This window comes from Balaenoptera musculus, chromosome 16, assembly GCF_009873245.2.
Source record: "Balaenoptera musculus isolate JJ_BM4_2016_0621 chromosome 16, mBalMus1.pri.v3, whole genome shotgun sequence".
NCBI classification, from domain to species: domain Eukaryota; kingdom Metazoa; phylum Chordata; class Mammalia; order Artiodactyla; family Balaenopteridae; genus Balaenoptera; species Balaenoptera musculus.
In genome coordinates, this window is record NC_045800.1 from 65,246,304 (window position 1) to 65,263,862 (window position 17,559).

Here is a 17,559-nt window from a genome sequence, read left to right on the forward strand (position 1 = left end):
TTAGACTTTTCTCCTGCCTCCTGGATGTAGACAGTCAGCATACCAAGGTCTCCCAGAAGTCTTTGCAGTAATGAAACCTGTTTAAACGTGGTTTCCAAACTAACTTGGCTGGGAAACTCTCTTTCACATAATACTTATTTACAAGTCACAGAGTTAGTGTTTCTGCACACACTTAGACCAACGTTATTAACATCTTTGCATTTACACTTTCACTTTTTATAATGACCTTTTTAGAAATCTTTTCTTTCCAAGAAAAAAAGATACATGTAATATGCTAACATTTATGTAAAAATCAGGAAGGACATATCTATATGTAGTGCTTACCTAAGCAACCCATTAAGTTAAAATCAAATTAAAATAACAGGTACTTTAAAAAAAAGTAATACTTTAAAAATATAAAAACATTCACAAGTGCATGTGTGCACACACACACACAAACACCCCAGCCACGATCAACACCAAAGATAACAAAGCAACTGTTAATATTTGGTGTTTGTGCTTTAGTCCGACTTGTCTATTTTTGCTTTTGCTGCCTGTGCTTTTGGAGTCATATTCAAGAAATCATTACAAGGCCTCTGTCATGAAGGTTTTTCTCTATTTTTTTAGGAGTTTTACACTTTCAGGTCTTATATTTAAGCCTTTAATCCATTTTGAGTTGATTTCTGTGCATGGTGTAAGGAAAGAGTCCAACTTCATTCTTTCCCACGTGGATATCCAGTTTTCCCAACACCATTTGTTGACGAGACTATCCTTTCCCCATTTTGTATTCTTAGAACACCTGTCAAAAATCAGCTGACTATATATGTGTGGGTTTATTTCTGGGCTTTCTATTCTGTTCCAGGTATTTATGTCTGCCATCATGCTAGTTCCATACTGTTTTAATTACTGTAGTTTCATAACATTAAAATCAGAAAGTGTGATGCCTCCAGGTTTGTTTTTCCCATTCAAGGCTGTTTTGGCTATTCAGAGTCCTTTGTGATTCCATACAAATTTTAGAATTTTTGTTTGTTCATTTCTTTAAAAAAATGCCATTGAGTTTTTTAAAGTTTTTTATATTTATTTATTTTTTAAAATTTTTTTTTCATTTTTTGGCCGTGCCACATGGCATGTGGGATCTTAGTTCCCCAACCAGGGATCAAATCTGCACCCCCTTCAGTAAAAGCACCAGGGGAGTCCCAATTTATTTATATTTTTATTGAAGTATAATTGACCTACAACACTGTGTTAGTTCCAGGTGCACAACACAGTGATTCAATATTTCTGTACATTACAGAATGATCAGCACCAAAGTCTAGTTACCATCTGTCATGAAAGTTATTACAATATTAGGGCTTCCCTGGTGGCACAGTGGTTAAGAATCCGCCTGCCAATGCAGGGGACACGGGTTCGAGCCCTCGTCCGGGAAAATCCCACATGCCACAGAGCAACTAAGCCCGTGTGCCACAACTACTGAGCCTGCGCTCTACAGCCCGTGAGCCACAACTACTGAGCCCTCCTCGTGCCACAACTACTGAAGCCCGTGTGCCTAGAGCCCGTGCTCCGCAACAAGAGAATCCACGGCAATGAGAATCCCACGCACCACAATGAAGAGTAGCCCCTGCTTGCTGCAACTAAAGAAAGCCCGTGTAGCAACGAAGACCCAACGCAGCCATAAATAAATAAATAATAAAGTTCCCTTAAAAAAAAAAAAGTTATTACAATATTATTGACTATGTTCCTTATGCTGTACATTTCATCCCTGTGACTCATTTATTTTGTAACTGGAAATTTGTACCTCAATCTCCCTCACTTATTTCATTCATTCCCCCAAACCCCCTGCCCTCTGGCAACAATCTGTTTTCTGTATCTATGAGTCTACTTCTGTTTTGTGATGCTTGTTAATTTTTTGTTTTGTTTTGTTTTGTTTTGCCATGCAGCACGGTTTGTGGGATGTTAGTTCCCCGACCAGGGATTGAACTCGTGCCCTTGGCAGTGAAAGCACAGAGTACTAACCACTGGACCGCCAGGGAATTCCCAATTTTTTTGTTTTTTAGATTCCACATGTAAGTGAAATCATACAGTATTTGTCTTTCTCTGTCTGACTTATTTCACTTAGCATAATATCTCCTAGGTCCACCCATGTTGTCACAAATGGCAAGATTTCATTCTTTTTTATGGCTGAGTAAAATTCCATTGTGTATATATGTGTGTGTGTGTGTGTGTGTGTGTGTATATATATATATATATACACACACATCTTCTTTATTCATTCATTTATTCATTTATTAATGGACACTTAGTTTGCTTCCATATCTTGGCTATTGTAAATGCTGCTGCAATGAACATTAGTGTTTTTTTAATTAGTGCTTTTGTTTTCTTCGAATAAATACCCAGAAGTGGAATTGCTGGAGGGTATGGCTGTTCTGTTTTTAATTTTTTGAGGAACCTCCCTATTGTTTTTCATAGTAGCTGTATCAATTTACGTTCTCAGCAACAGTGCACAAGGTTCCCTTTTCTCCATATCCTCGTCAACACTTGTTTTTTGTTTTTTGGTTTTTTTTAATTTGGCCGCACCGCATGGCATGTGCGATCTTAGTTCCCCAACCAGAGATCGAACCCGGGCCCCAGCAGTGAAAGCACTGAGTCCCAACCACCAGACCGCCAGGGAACTCCCATTGTTGTCTTTTTGATAATAGCCATTCTGACAGGTGTGAGGTGATATCTCACTGTGGTTTTGGTTGCATTTCCCTGATGATTAGTGATGTTGAACATCTTTGAATGTGTCTGTTGGCCATCTGTATGTCTTCTTTAGAAAAATGTCTATTCAGGTCCTCTGTCCATTTTTTAATTGAGTTGTTTTTTTTTTGATGTTGAGTTGTATGAGTTCTTTGTATATTTTGGATATTACCCCTCATCAGATATATCATTTGCAAGTATATTCTCCCATTCAGTAGGCTGCCTCTTTATTTTGTTGATAGTTTCCTTTGCTGTGCAAAAGCTTAGTAGTTTGATGTAGTTTGTTTCCCTTGCCTGAGGAAACATATTCAAAAAAATAATGCTCTTTGACTGATATCAAAGAGTGTACTGCCTATGTTTTCTTCTAGGAGTTTTATGGTTTCAGGTCTTACATTTAAGTCTTCAACCCATTTTGAGTTTATTTTTGTCATTTCTTTTTCTTCTTTTTTTTTTTTTTAGCTGTACCACACGTCATGTGGGAGCTTAGTTCCTTGACCAGGGATCAAACCCGTGCCCCCTGCAGTGAAAGCGCAGAGTCTTAACCACTGGACCACCAGGGAAATCCCTCGAGTTTATTTTTGTAAATGGTGTGAGAAAGTAGTCTAGTTTGATTCTTGTGCCTGTAGCTGTTCAGTTTTCTCAACACCATTTATTGAAAAGACTGTCTTTTCCCCATTGTATATTCTTGCCTCCTTTGTCAGAGATTAAATGATCATATAAGCGTATTTCTGGGCTCTCTATTCTGCTCCATTGATCTATGTGTCTGTTTTTGTGCCAGTACTATACCATTTTGATTACTGTAACTTTGTAATATAGTTTGAAATTGGGGAGTGTGATACCTCCAGTTTGTTCTTCTTTCTCAAGACTGTCTTGGCTATTCAGGGTTGTCATTGAGACCTTGATAGGGAACGCACTGAATCTGTAGATCACTTTGGGTGGCATAGACATTTAAAAAATATCAAGTTCTCCATTCCATGAACATTACCTTAAATTAACCTTAATTAAATTAACATAATAAAGGCCATACAAGAAAAGCCCACAGCTCATATCATAATCAATGGGAAAAAACTGAAAGCTTTTCCTCTAAGATCAGAAACAAGACAAGGATGCCCACTCTCACCACTTCTATTCAACATAGTCCTGGAACTCCTAGCCAGAGCAATTAGGCAAGAAAAAGAAATAAAAGTCAGCCAAATTGGAAAGGAAGAAGTATAATTATCTATTTGCAGATGACATGATCAAATATGAAGAAAACCCTAAAAACCCCACAAAAAAACTGTTAAAATGAATCAACAAATTTAGTAAAGTTGCAGGATATAAATCGACATGCAAAAATTAGTTGCCTTTCTATTTACTAACAAGGAACTATCTGAGAAGGAAATTAAGAAAATAATTCCATTTGCAATAGTACCAAAAGAATATAATTCTTAGGAATAAATTTAACTAAGGATGTGAGAGACTTGTACACTGAAAACATTGATGAAAGATAAGAAATAAATGGAAACATAGCTTGGTGCTTGTACTTTGTACTTTACAAAGTATTTTCACAATAGTATCTCATTTGAGCCTGATGCCAATGCTGTGAAGTAGAAAGGGCAGGTAGAAGGCTTGCCAACAGACAAGGCAACCGAGGCCCCAAGAGGACTGGATGAGAAGCTGGTTATTCATCAGATTAGTGACAGAGGGTTAGATCTTGGGTGTCCTGCATGGCCTCTGGGCTCTTTCTACGGCCTTACTCAGATGACAGAGTAACCGCTTAATGAGCACCAACGGCATAAACTGCAGTGGACCACAGGGGTTATGTAACCCCGTCAAAGGCACCGCCAGTGCAGGCAACAATCTCTATGGAAGATAATACACACATAAGGCTGGGAAACATCTACACTGTATCATTTTAAATAGGATTATGAAAGTAATCACACACACATACATGTACTCTACTGCTTGATACTCTTCAGTGGCCTCAGGCTTAAATCCACATTCCTACTCCTCAGTATAGCAGTCAAGGCCTGTCACAGGCCAGCCCCTCTCCAGGCCCTTCATGTCACTGCCTACCTCCCATTCCATGCTCTGGCTGTGCTCGGCTGCTTGTGGTTCCTCATGTGGGCCATGCCCAGGGACAAATGCCCTCTCCCCACCTCTTCTTAAAATGTGCTTCTCATCAAGCTAACATCTACTTATTCTTTCCATCTTAGTTCAGGCATCACTTTCTCCTGGAAACACATGCACGTGTGCACACATGCATGGGACTCTTGGTCAGCTGTCCTTCTATTGCTCCATACGATTCTGTATCACTTACTTGTCCATCTGACCCCTAGTCTATGAGCTCCTTGAGGTCAGGGCATGAGCCTTTTGTCCCTCTGAATCGTGTGTGCACAGGGCCAGGCACACAGTAAAGGCTCAACGCATACCTAACAAATGACTGTGCGAGCACGGAGGCCCAGCATGGAGCGCTCCAACAGCCTCGCGACTTCAGACGCTTCGCAAAGCGGGATGCTATTAAAGAATCAGGATGTCTGGGAAGGAATAAGGGGAAGGAATAAGGGGAAGGTGCAACTTCCCTGATGGTGGAAAATATCTTAAGCAACTTCAATGTGAGCTTTTGTCTGTTCTTCCCTGGGCCTCCTGACACAGGTGACTGGCAGGCTGATCTAGCCACAGGTTAGTGCCAAGCCAGGGGTTGGGAAACCTGAGCCAGTCAACAAAGCCAAACTGAGCAGTGGACTGCTGAAGACCCAGCGGCCCAGAGAAATGAGGTGACTGACCTGAAGGCTCCCTGCAACTTAGCAGTAGGGTTAGTTCCAAACTCAGGCATCGGAATCCCAGTTCAGGGCTCTCTCTACAGCACCAGGTACCCTTTGGATCTGAGGTAAGGCTCAAAGGGCTGTGGACCTGACCGGCACCAAGGGTCTTACAAAGGACAGGAAGCACACGACAAAAGGACAGACAGAGGGCTTCCCTGGTGGCGCAGTGGTTGAGAATCTGCCTGCCAATGCAGGGGACGCGGGTTCGAGCCCTGGTCTGGGAAGATCCCACATGCCGCGGAGCAACTCGGCCCGTGAGCCACAATTACTGAGCCTGCGCGTCTGGAGCCTGTGCTCGGCAACGAGAGGCCGCGATAGTGAGAGGCCCGCGCACCGCGATGAAGAGTGGACCCCGCACCGCTATGAAGAGTGGCCCCCGCTTGCCACAGCTAGAGAAGGCCCTCGCGCAGAAACGAAGACCCAACACAGCCATACATACATACATACATACATAAATAAAAAGAATGTAAGCAGACAAGAATAGCATTAAAAAGTAATAATAAAAAAAAAAAAAAAAAAAAAAAAAGGACAGACAGAGATCTTGAACATAAACATGCGCCAGACCAGCAATAATCAGCACAGGTCCCAGCGGAGATAGGCTATCAAGAGAATGAGAATCCAGACACACATTTTCTTCCCGTGCTAAAGATTCCCGTGTGTTTGTTGCTTTCCTGACTTTGACTCTGGACAAGGCACAGGCTGAATGCCTCAGGTACCTTATCTTCAAAATAACCTGCAAAGCAGCTATTAGATCCTCATTTGTACCCATGAAGACAACAGAGCTGAGAGGGGTAAGTATTTAGCTCAAGGTCACAGAGCTAGTAAGTGGCAGGGCAGGAATTTGAACCTGAGTTTTCTCTACTAAGCAAAGTGGCTTTGGGTGATCAGGAAACTTTAAACCACAGCTTTCAGTGACTCTTCAAGTCTCAATTTTGCTGTCTGCAATTGAAGATAATTTTGTGCTGGTGTTCTTCAGTAGTAATTCATGTGAGATCCACAGGGTTATTTAAGAGGCTCAATGCATGGTACAATGAAAGAAGGAAGATGACCATGTTTTAAAACAAACAGTCTGGAGCTGACCACCAAACTTTCTGGGACATTCATCCCTCAGCAAGCAGCAGAGGTAAGAATGGAAGTGTCTGAAACTCAAGGATGACTCAATAGTTTGCTTTTCCTTGGAGAGCAACAGACATGTAAATATACCCAGTGCTGGAGACTCTACTCATGGCAGACATGGGAGAAACCGAAGAGCACCCATCTCAGGCACCCAGTAGAGGGAACAGCATACAAAGACAGCCTCTGTGAGAGCCCAGTTTGTTCAGAACACAGCACCCAGGTCTGGCTGAAGGGAGGTGTGATGGTCAGTCTTATATGTCAGCCTGGCTAAGCTACAGCTCCCGTTATTCAATCAAATGCTAACCCAGGCTTTGCTGTAAAGCTATTTTATAGATGTGATTAAAGGCTATAATCAATTAACTTAAATAAGAGAGATTTAATCTACGCTTCCATCAGTTGAAAGGGCTTAAGAGCAGAACTGAGGCTCCCCAAAAGAAGAAACTCCACGTATGCCCAGCAGCCTTGGCTTGTGCCTGTGAGTTCCAGCCTGCCCCTCCTGATGGCCAGACCTACAGATTTGGGACTTGCCTTGCCAGCCCTCACAATCATGCAAAGCCAATTCCTTGTAATAAATCTCTCAATATATATCTCACACTGGTTCTGTTTCTCTCATTGATCCCTAACTGATATAGGAAGACAGGCAAGTCTCAGAAGGTGGGGATAAAGGGGAAGCTCAAGCTGGACTTGGATTAGAGAGCCCTGCAGTGCATGTTAAGGGCTCTGGACTTTTCCTGAGAAGATAAGGGGAGAAGCAGAAGGGATTCGAGCAGATGAAGAGCAGAATCAGATCTGCATTTTAGATGCTGTGAGTCTGTCTGCCTGTAGGATGGCGAATGAACTGGAGTATACAGGGCAAGACAGGAAGTGGCACCACACAGAGGGAGGAAGCTGGAGCCATAATTCAGGTAGGAAATGGTGAGATCTTGGTTGGACAAAGGCCTAGCAGTGGAAATGGAGAGAAAGGGGTGGGTTTGAGAGAAACAGGAAAACTGAGGAGTTAAGCCTCGTAGAACTTGGTGACCTACTGGCTGGGGATGAGGGAGAGGGAAGAGGACTCCAAGCTGATTTTCAGGTTGATGGCGCTTTTCATCCCACTGGACCTCGACGCTACATGGCAGCAACTAGAGGTGTCGTCTCTCATGCACCAGCTGCCAAATCAAAACATGAAGCCAACGACACTCATTAACTACCCAGATGCTACATACAGATCATCCAGCTTGATAACAAGAATATGCCTGCAAGACACCCTGTTGTGAGCCCTTTGGCTATTTTAGACTGAATCCTTCAGCTGCCCCTGTGCAGAATAAGGTAAAAGGCAACATCTGGCAGAACAAAGCCAGAAAAACATGGCTGGAAAGATCCTGGGTAGGAAGGAGGGAGGTGAGAGCAGGGGCATGGTCAGAGCAGCTGTTTCTGCCATTTCCCAGACCTTGGAGTAGACCAAAGGCCTGGTGGGAATCTGATAGCCTCAGGGGGAGAGTGAGTGCTGTGGCTCTGGCTGGTGAAAAATATCAGAGCTTCCACAGGAACCCTGGGAGAACTGGTGGTGAACAGAGAGGAAGACAAGAAACCCAAGCAACACCACCCACATCACAGCTTTGATTCCATTTCCTGTCTGCAAAATGGGCAGAGTTATTCCACTTACCACCAAACAGGAGAAAAGGTATAATCAAGCTAGAAAAGACTTGGAAAAATACCAAGGTCTGTCTGGGAGAAGGAACAGATGGAGGCATTTGTTTTAGTGACTGGCTAAATGATCTTGTCATGACCATTAGTTTCTTTATGGTCATGACATTTTTTTTAAAATTATTTTTTATTATTTATTTTTGGCTGCATTGGGTCTTCACTGCTGTGCACAAGCTTTCTCTAGTTGCAGCGAGCAGGGGCTACTCTTCGTTATGGTGCGTGGGCTTCTCATTGCGGTGGCTTCTCCTGTTGCGGAGCACGGGCTCTAGGCGCACGGGCTTCAGTAGTTGTGGCATGCGGGCTCAGTAGTTGTGGCTCGCGGGCTCTAGAGCACAGGCTCAGTAGTGGTGGTGCATGGGCTTAGCTGCTCCGCAGCATGTGGGATCTTCCCGGACCAGGGATTGAACCCGTGTCCCCTGCATTGGCAGGCAGATTCTTAACCACTGCACCAACAGGGAAGTCCCATGGTCATGACATTTTAAAAGAGGAAAAGACAGGACCTAAAAACATTCATTAATAAGGTTTTGTTTCTAATAACAGTGGACAAGATGTTACTAGACCAACCCTCTTGAAAATAACAACCATAACCTTTGGACAAAATATAAAAGGTTTTATCTGAAGGTACTGAAAAGCAAACAAAATCAGGTAGAAACTGGAGGGGTGGTCCTCTTGGAAGGAAATGGCAATGGATAAGTTTCCCATTTCTTTTTATAGCTCCTCACCTAAAGGCAGGCTCCATTAGGAGCCAGACCAGGAGGCTAAAACTTTGGTAGAAACCCAAAAGCCAGTCTTACTGGCTTAAAGAATCTAAGGCCACTTTGGAGCAGCTACAACAGCAAGAAAGTGATGCTGGGAAGGACTGAGCCAAGGAGGTGGAACCCCAAAGTCTGCATATAAACTCAGTCTGACTCTATGGCTGAACTATGAACTATGCATGCAGAGGGCACAACCAGCCTACTTTAAGAGATTTTAGCTGCCATCTACTACAGGGGAAATAGAGTTCAGAGATTTGAGCCCAGCCGCATTAACTGCCTGATAAAGAAAAAAATCAAACTCTACAGAGGAACATAACAATGCAGAGTCTCTACAACACATCACTCATAATGTCAGAGATACAATCCACAGTACTAAGCAACACAGAAACAGGAAAATGCGACCCATTCAAAAGAAAAGGCAACCAATGAGACCGACCCTGAGATGACTGAGATGTTAGAATGACAAGGATTTTTGTAGAAGCTGGTATAACTATGCTGAAAGATTTTAAAAAGAAAACATACTTGTAATGAACAAATTGGAAATCTCATCAGAGAAACAAATTATTAAAAAATAACCAAAAAAAAAAAAAAAAACCAAATGGGATCTACCCAAGAATAAAAATATATGTCCACACACAGACTTGCAGCATATGTTCATAGCAGCATTATTCATAGTGGCCAAAAAGTGGAACCAACCCAAATAACCATCCACTGATGAACAGATAAGCAAAACGTGCTATATCCATACAATGGAATATTATTCAGCCATAAAAATGCATGAAGTACATATGATACAACATAAATGAACCTTGAAAACATTATGCTAAGTGAAATATACCAGATACAAAAGACCACATTTACATGCATGTGACTCCATTTACATGAAATGTCCAGAATAGGCAAACTCATAAAGACAGAAGGTAGATTCGTGGTTGGCAGGGGCTCAGGGGAGGGGAGAATGGGGAGAAATTGCTAGTGGGTACAGTGTTTCTTTTGGGGGTAATGAAAATGTTCTGGAATTAGATAATGGGGATGATTGCACAACATTCTGAATATACTAAAACCCAATGAATTGTATACCTTAAAATGGTTAATTTTATATGTGAATTAAAAGGTAAGGTAAAAAACATTATGGGAAACTGGGTGATGAATATAAAACTCTGTACTATCTTTGCAATTTTTCTGTAAATATAAAATTATTCCAGGGACTTCCCTCGTGGTCCAGTGGCTAAGACTCTGTGCTCCCAATGCAGGGGGCACAGGTTGGATCCCTGGTCAGGAAACTAAGATCCCACATGCCTTGTGGCATACAATGGGTAGGGTAGGGTAGGGTAGGGTAGGGTAGAATAGAGTAGAATAGAATAGAATAGAATAGAATAGAATAGAATAGAATAGAATAATTCCAAAATAAAAAGTTTATTTTAAAGTAATTCTATATATAATAGCATCCAAAAACATTCTTAGGAACATACATTTTAAAATATATTCAAGGGACTTCTCTGGTGGCGCAGTGGTTAAGAATCCTCCTGCCAGTGCAGGGGACGTGGGTTCAAGCCCTGGTCCGGGAAGATCCCACATGCCATGGAGCAACTAAGTCCGTGTGCCACAACTACTGAGCCCACATGCCACAACTACTGAAGCCCATGTGCCTAGAGCCCGTGCTCCGCAACAAGAGAAGCCACTGCAATGAGAAGACTGTGCACCACAATGAAGAGTAGCCCCCACTCGCCGCAACTAGAGAAAGCCCGCACGCAGCAAAGGAGACCCAATGCAGCCATAAATAAATAAATAAATAAATAAATAAATAAATAAACTATATATTCAAGACCTGTACACTTAGAAGTACAAACCATTGCCAAGAGAAATTAAGAACACTCAAGCAGAGTTATACCATGTTCATGAATTGTTAAGATGTCAATTCTCCCCAAATAAGGGTGACCAATCATCCCAGTCTGCCTGGGATTGAGGGGGTTCCCAAGATGTAAGAATATCATTTCTAAAACCAGGGCAGTTTGGGGAAAACCAGGATGAATTTCTCATCTAACTTCAAATTGACCTATTGTTTCAATACAATCCCAATGAAAATCTCAGCTGTATTTTTTTTTTTTAGAAATTGACAAGCTGATTCCAAAATTTATGTGGAAAAACAAAGAACCTAGAGTAGCCAAAACAATTTTGAGGAAGAACAAAGTTGGAGGACTCACAATATCTGATTTCAAGTCTTACTAAAAAGTACAGTAAGTACAGTATTGGGTGAAAGGATAGACTCAAGATGAATGGAAATAGACCCTCACATATATAGTAAATTGATTTTCAACAAAATTACAAAGGGAATTCAATGGGAAAGGCTAGTCTTTTCAACAAATTGTCATGAACAATTGGACATCCATATGACAAAAAAAACCCCAAAAACTTCAAACTACAATTGATACCATTCACACAAATAACTCGAATGGATCATAGACCTAAATGTAAAACCATAAAACTATAAAACTTCTAGAAGAAAACACAGGAGAAAATCTTTGGGGCGTGCAAATTAAAACTATAAGATACCACTATAAACCCCCAGAATAGCCAAAATTAGAAAGACTGACAACATCAAGTGTTGACAAAGATGTGGAGCAACCAAAATGTCTCATTTCATGGGTAGGAGTGTAAAATGGTACAACCACTTTGGAAAGAGGTGTCATAAAACTAAACATAACCTACTCAGTGAGTCAGCAATTCTTCTCCTAAGTAAGGACCCAAAAGAAATAAAAGCTTAAAAAATGTGTACACAAATATTCATAAAAGCTTTTTCATAACAGCCATACTGGAAACATCCCAGGAGTTCATCTAAGGGTAAATGAATAAACGGTGGTATATTAATAGAATGGAATTCTACTCAGCAATAAAAAGGAACAAATTAGTAATGCAACAGAGATGAATCTCAGAAACATGAAGCTGAGTGAAAGAATCCTCACACAAAAGAGTACATAGTATATGATTCCATTTACTTGAAGCTCTTGAACAAGCAAAATTAATTTATGGTTTAAAAAATCAGAAGAGTGGTTACTTCTGAGGGTGGGGGAAGAGCTGACTGGGAAGGGGCAAGAGGGAACTTTCTAGGGTAATGGTAATGTTCTAAATCCTGCTGGAAACTTGGGCTACACTCATGTATATTACTTGAAAAATGCATAAAATGCTACACTTATGATTTGTGCATTTCACTAAACGCAAATTTCACTTTAAAAATTCCATTAGCTACTAAACCCAACAGAATGCTCTACTGCCAATTCATGATAGGACTTCAGAAACAAGGAAGAATAGGAGTTGGACCATTCCCTCTCCTCAGCATCTCTACACACTCCCCCTGGACACTCCGCAAATCAGATAAGGATAAGTCCTTTGCCCAACTCTTGTACCATCAGGCACCAGGTACCCTTGGGCTGTTCTTCTCCCAAACAAGATCCCAGAGTAGATTCTAAAATTTATACCTAGTGTAAAAGAGTGATTGGCCTCTACTCTTCCTGGGCACTTGTTTTTGTTTTTGTTTTTGCTTTTGCAGCACCGTGTGGCATGTGGGATCTTAGTTCCCTGACCAGGGATCAAACCCGTGCCCCATGCAGTGAGAGCACGGACTCTTAACCACTGGATGGCGAGGGAAGCCCCTCAACTATCCCCTCTTGAACTGAATATGAAATAAACAGGCTGACTCCGTTTTCTCCGAGAACACATGCAACTCTAATTGAAAGATACATTAAAACATAGAAAAAAACTAGAACAGTACCTAGCATATGAATACATTCATGAAGCAAGTATTTTGAAAAAGCCACAGGCTTTTTTCTTTTTTCTTTTTTTGGCCCTGCTGTATGGCTTGCAGGATCTCCGTTCCTCGACCCGGGACTGAACCCAGGCCACGGCAGTGAAAGCCCAGAATCGTAACCACTAGGCCACCAGGGAACTCCCCACAGGCATTTTTATTTTTATTTTCTTTCAGTGAAAAAAGATGAAAGGCCACACAGGGCCTTTCATCTAAAAGAGTAGGGATACCTCAGCTATAAATTTTGAGGAACAAACTACTTTGGCCAAGTAGCCATCCCTCCCTTACCCCAGGAGGCCATCGTTAACCTTTCAACTCCCCAGTGGGTGTGGTCCTCTAGCAAGAACTGATTCACCCAAACAAACACAGGTGTCCCCCACCTGTACCACCTGCAGTGGCTCAGCGTGGGAAGCAGAGGACTCCCTCCAGCTTCCAGAGCTCAACCCTTTCATTTGTTAAGGTCATTTGCTAATTTAAAAAAAAAAAGAGAGAAACAGAAAAAAAAAAAAAAGAGAAACAGAAAACACTTGAGGACTAGAGCACAAAAGAAGAGTTAGCTCCTGGTTATCCTGCTAAAGATCCTTTGTCCCCTTTTTAGGGGAATGCTGTCAGCCTGGAAACTATTTTTCTCATCAGAGTAAAGTTGAGGTAGGGAAAGTGAAGAGGGAAAGAAGAGGCACAAAACATGGAGAAAACAAAGTCCTGCAGACCTTAAATTCAGGTCTGTCCCTGGGGCTCAGGATGCTCCTGTCTGCTTGGTCATGGCGCTCCTTCCTCATATCTTATGAGGCCTCCATGAGCCCCAGGTCCAGAAGCCCAGGAGAAGGACCCGTGGAGCACAGTGGGTTTATAAAGCTGATGACCACCCCACCTCCCCTCCCTGCATTCTCTCTGAGCTGATAAGCAACATTCCCTACACCCAAATGCTCTTATGTAGGAGTATGTGAGTCTTAAAAAACAAAACAACAAAAAAATCTATAGCAAAGAGACCAAATTGATCTGACCAAATTGATTCTTTTGTCTTTTTCTAGAATTTCGCTCTTTCCCACAAAGTAACAGCAAGAGTGGAATGAGAACCTGCAATAGTTCTCAGCTGCTCTTCCTTGCCTTCCTGGAAGCCCATTTTAGCCTCTGGAAGCCAGTGATGCCAGATTTGGGAAAGCAAGCAGACTTAAACTTCCAGTTTCTTTGGGAGAAGTCAGCTCCTCCTGCCTTCACCACCTTCTGGGACTCTTAAGATGGCCCAAGAGCTGCATTGATGCCTCCTCTCCTTTGATCTGACCCAAGGACCCCCCAAGTTAGAGTAGTAATTAGCAACTCTATTCAAAACAAACCTCCCTCCCCATGTGCATCCACTGACGAGCATCAAATAAGATATTTCCCCGTTTTGCTCCTCAAAATGTCCTAATGGCTGGTTTTGTACAAATTACAGCTCAATGTCCAAATTCTTATCAGGACTCTGTTAAAAACCTCAAAATCATTCCTGCCAAGAGCCCCACATCAGGGGAGATGAGCCAGTGTAAAGACCACTGTATTGCACACTCCACAGACCACAGTGTTCATCACATCCTGAATTGCGCAATGAGGCAGCACTACCTAGTGGGTGGAGAATCAGAGTACTTGTTAATACGTTCACTTTGTCCACTGCATCTTTCAGATGGCAGAACACAGGGCCAACCCAGGAACCAGCATTCACCACTGCTGGCTGGACCCCAGGTAGCGGCATCACGGCTGCCTCTGGCTTAGCACAGGCCCTCTCTATTTCACCCTCAGATCCAGACCCCAACTCCATCCACTCCCTCTCTGCAATGTACTCTATGCTCACCCTTTGAAAGGGGGTGGGGGAACCAGAGAATGCAACCACTAATTCAAACCAGAAAAACCCGAGGACACAGAACTGAAAAGAGTTTTTCATCCAGTCTGTCTGAAAGACCCCTTCCCCTTTAAGAATTTTGGCTTGGCTACTTGGCTCACTGCTGTCAATGCCAGAAACCTATTTTCTTCACTCACTCCTGCAAATAAAAGGAAATGAAATGTGTGTATGTGGCTTTGCAACTGAGCTCTTTTTTGCGCTTAAGGGAAGAAAAGTGGGGGTCGGGGGCAGAGGTACCACACAGAACTGGATGCATGGAGGTGAGAAGCCAAGGTTTAATTAACCTCACTGGCCTGGGATGTGGAGACATCATCTCTGACTAGATGATACACAGCATCAAGTGCCTCATGTGACCCTGCTGCTTTACACCTGGGGACTAAAACAAATGTTTTCTATTTGCTGTTCCTTCTCCTCCTCCTCCTAGGATGATTTATGGACTGAGACAGAGTGGGGTTGCTTGGTAGGAGTCAAAATTTTGGGCTGGAACAACTGGTGACTTGTCAACAGCACACCATCAAATGGTCCTCACAACCCCACTAAATGCAGACAGAACCAGCCTGTGACAAGGAGCTGACACCCACCTGAGTTTAGTAGGTAACAGAGACCACTCGGCGGTGCAGTGGTTTAAGTTCTCAAATGAGAAGCTATTTTATACAAGCAAAAAGCTGCTGTCTGTCTCCTAACAAATGGGCTCTCTGAAAAGACTGGAAAGGAGGAATTCTCTCTATTTAGGTAATGGGATGGGATGTGTCCACAGCGCCATTTGTTATTACTTCTTCCCTAGCAGTTAACAACCCCAAACCTTCCGCTAGGCCCTGATCCAAGACCACCACAGCATACAGTACAGCAGGGCATGAAAACCACAGCCTGTAGTGCGCTCCCAGTCTGTAATTTGAAACAAACAAATGGACTTCCCGGGTGGCGCAGTGGTTGAGAACTGCCTGCCAATGCAGGGGACATGGGTTCGGGCTGGTCTGGGAAGATCCCACATGCTGCTGAGGAACTAAGCCCGTGTGCCACAACTACTGAAGGCTGCGCGCCTAGAGCCTGTGCTCCGCAACGCGAAGCCACCGCAATGAGAAATCCGCGCAACCACAACGAAGAGTAGGCCCCGCTCGCCACAACTACAGAAAGCCTGCACGCAGCAATGAAGACCCAACGCAGCCAAAAATTAATTAATTAATTAATTAATTATTTTAAAAAGCCAGTTCACAATCGGTAGAATCTGGCCAGCCCCTGGTGCACTCTTCCTAAGCACCCCCCGTGGAGCCGAGACAGAGCCCCTGTCTCCTGACCACAACTCTGGCTCCCCGGGCCCAAAACCTCTCTCCCTAGAGCATCACTTTTGCAAGTAGAAAGTTCCTTCGACCAGGACCCTGTGCACTCCACTGGCTGCAAGAGTTGAGGAATGGAGTCACACTGGAGTCGGCTCAGGGCAGCGCCCAGGCATATCTCAGAGGCCGAAGCTCCTGTGTGCCAGCAAGAGGGAAAGTCTGAGGAGGACGGCCCTCCTCCAGCCACTCAGTCTGTCCTCCCAACCCCTCGGCCCCCACCGCCACCTCCCGCTCCTCAGCGTTGAGCCTCGGGCGCACGCAACCCGGTGGCCTGGGCTCGGTCCCGCAGCTCGCGCGGAGCGCCCTCCCCTCTGGGCCCCGCACTCACCCACCGCCCGGATGCGGAAACCGCGCGGCGGGCGCAGCGCCCGACGGCACCAAGCGTCGCGCAGCACCTGCAGGCTGGCCGGAGGCGCGTGCACCAGCAGCACCCCGCGCCGCAACCAGCCCTGGAAGGCCAGCCGCGAGGCGGCGCGCGCCAGCCGCGAGTTCCAGAAGCAGCGTGCGTTGGCGCGGCAGAAGGCGCGAAACACTGCACGCCCGCCCGGCTCCTCAGCGCCCCCCGCCGCCTCCTGCGCCTCCAGCCTGCAGAGCACGAGCGCCAAGGAGCCCGGCGCCAGTTGCACGGGCCGGGCCATGCTGCCTCGGCGGCCAAGGCCCGCAGCCTAACGCATCGCCGGGCTCGGCAACCGCGCTGCACCGGTGGCTGCCGCCAGCGGGAGGGATCAGCTTACTGTGCTCGGCGCCGGCTGCCGGGAGAACGGGACTCCAGGGGGCGGGGCCGATGTACGCGCCAGGTCGGGGGAGGGGCGGGACTCGCAGGCTGGGACGGCAACCGCTTCCCCCCCCCGCAGGCGCCCAACAGGGGTTTCCAGGCGCTAAGTTCCCAGGTCATTCTCCACACCCCAGCCAGGTCTCTGCCCACCCAGTCCACAAACTCCCACCCCGGGCGACTCCCTTCACTTCTCTGCTCCCCGGCAGTCCGGAGCTCCTCTTCCCCCGATGGGCGCTCGCTGGGGCTTTTCCAAGCCTTAGGGTAGCCCCGCAGTCCCCGGGGAGCCGAGCCGCCTCCAACTGCGGCGCGAACGGTACGGCCAGGGTTCCTCAGAGCTGGGAGGACCAGGATGGCCGCCGTCGCCCTGGCCTTGGGATCGCCCCCAGGGAGAGAGGCCACGAGGGGCAGACTCGCTCGGGTCGGGAGCAGGAGACCCAGGTTTGAGTCTCCGTCTGCTAATCAGTTTGCATAAGTTTCTTTCCCTCTCTGGCCTCAGTTTACTGTCTTGTAAAATCAGGAGTTGGGACTCAATTCTAAGGACCTTTTTCATGACCTTCCGAGGTTCTGGGGTCTGGTCTCGCTCCTGGGTTATCCAGCAGAGTTAAAGCGTAAGGGACGGAAAGTGATCCAGAGGTCCCACCCCCAGTGGCTGGCGAGGCGCAGTGCTGAGATCCCTGGGATTCAGGCCTGGGTTGGGAT

At 44.9% G+C, this 17,559-nt stretch overlaps 1 protein-coding gene across 2 annotated transcripts in view; it reads right to left on the reverse strand.

Annotated features, from left to right (window-relative positions):
• STOX1 (storkhead box 1) overlaps positions 1-16,797 on the reverse strand; it is a 58,087-nt gene extending 41,290 nt beyond the window's left edge. For both annotated transcript variants that reach the window (XM_036827723.1, XM_036827725.1), the window contains exon 1: positions 16,414-16,797. In XM_036827723.1, coding sequence (XP_036683618.1) covers positions 16,414-16,723 — 310 coding nt within the window. In that variant the 5' untranslated portion in view covers positions 16,724-16,797. The remainder of the gene's footprint in view (positions 1-16,413) is intronic.
• Positions 16,798-17,559: the final 762 nt, after the last annotated feature.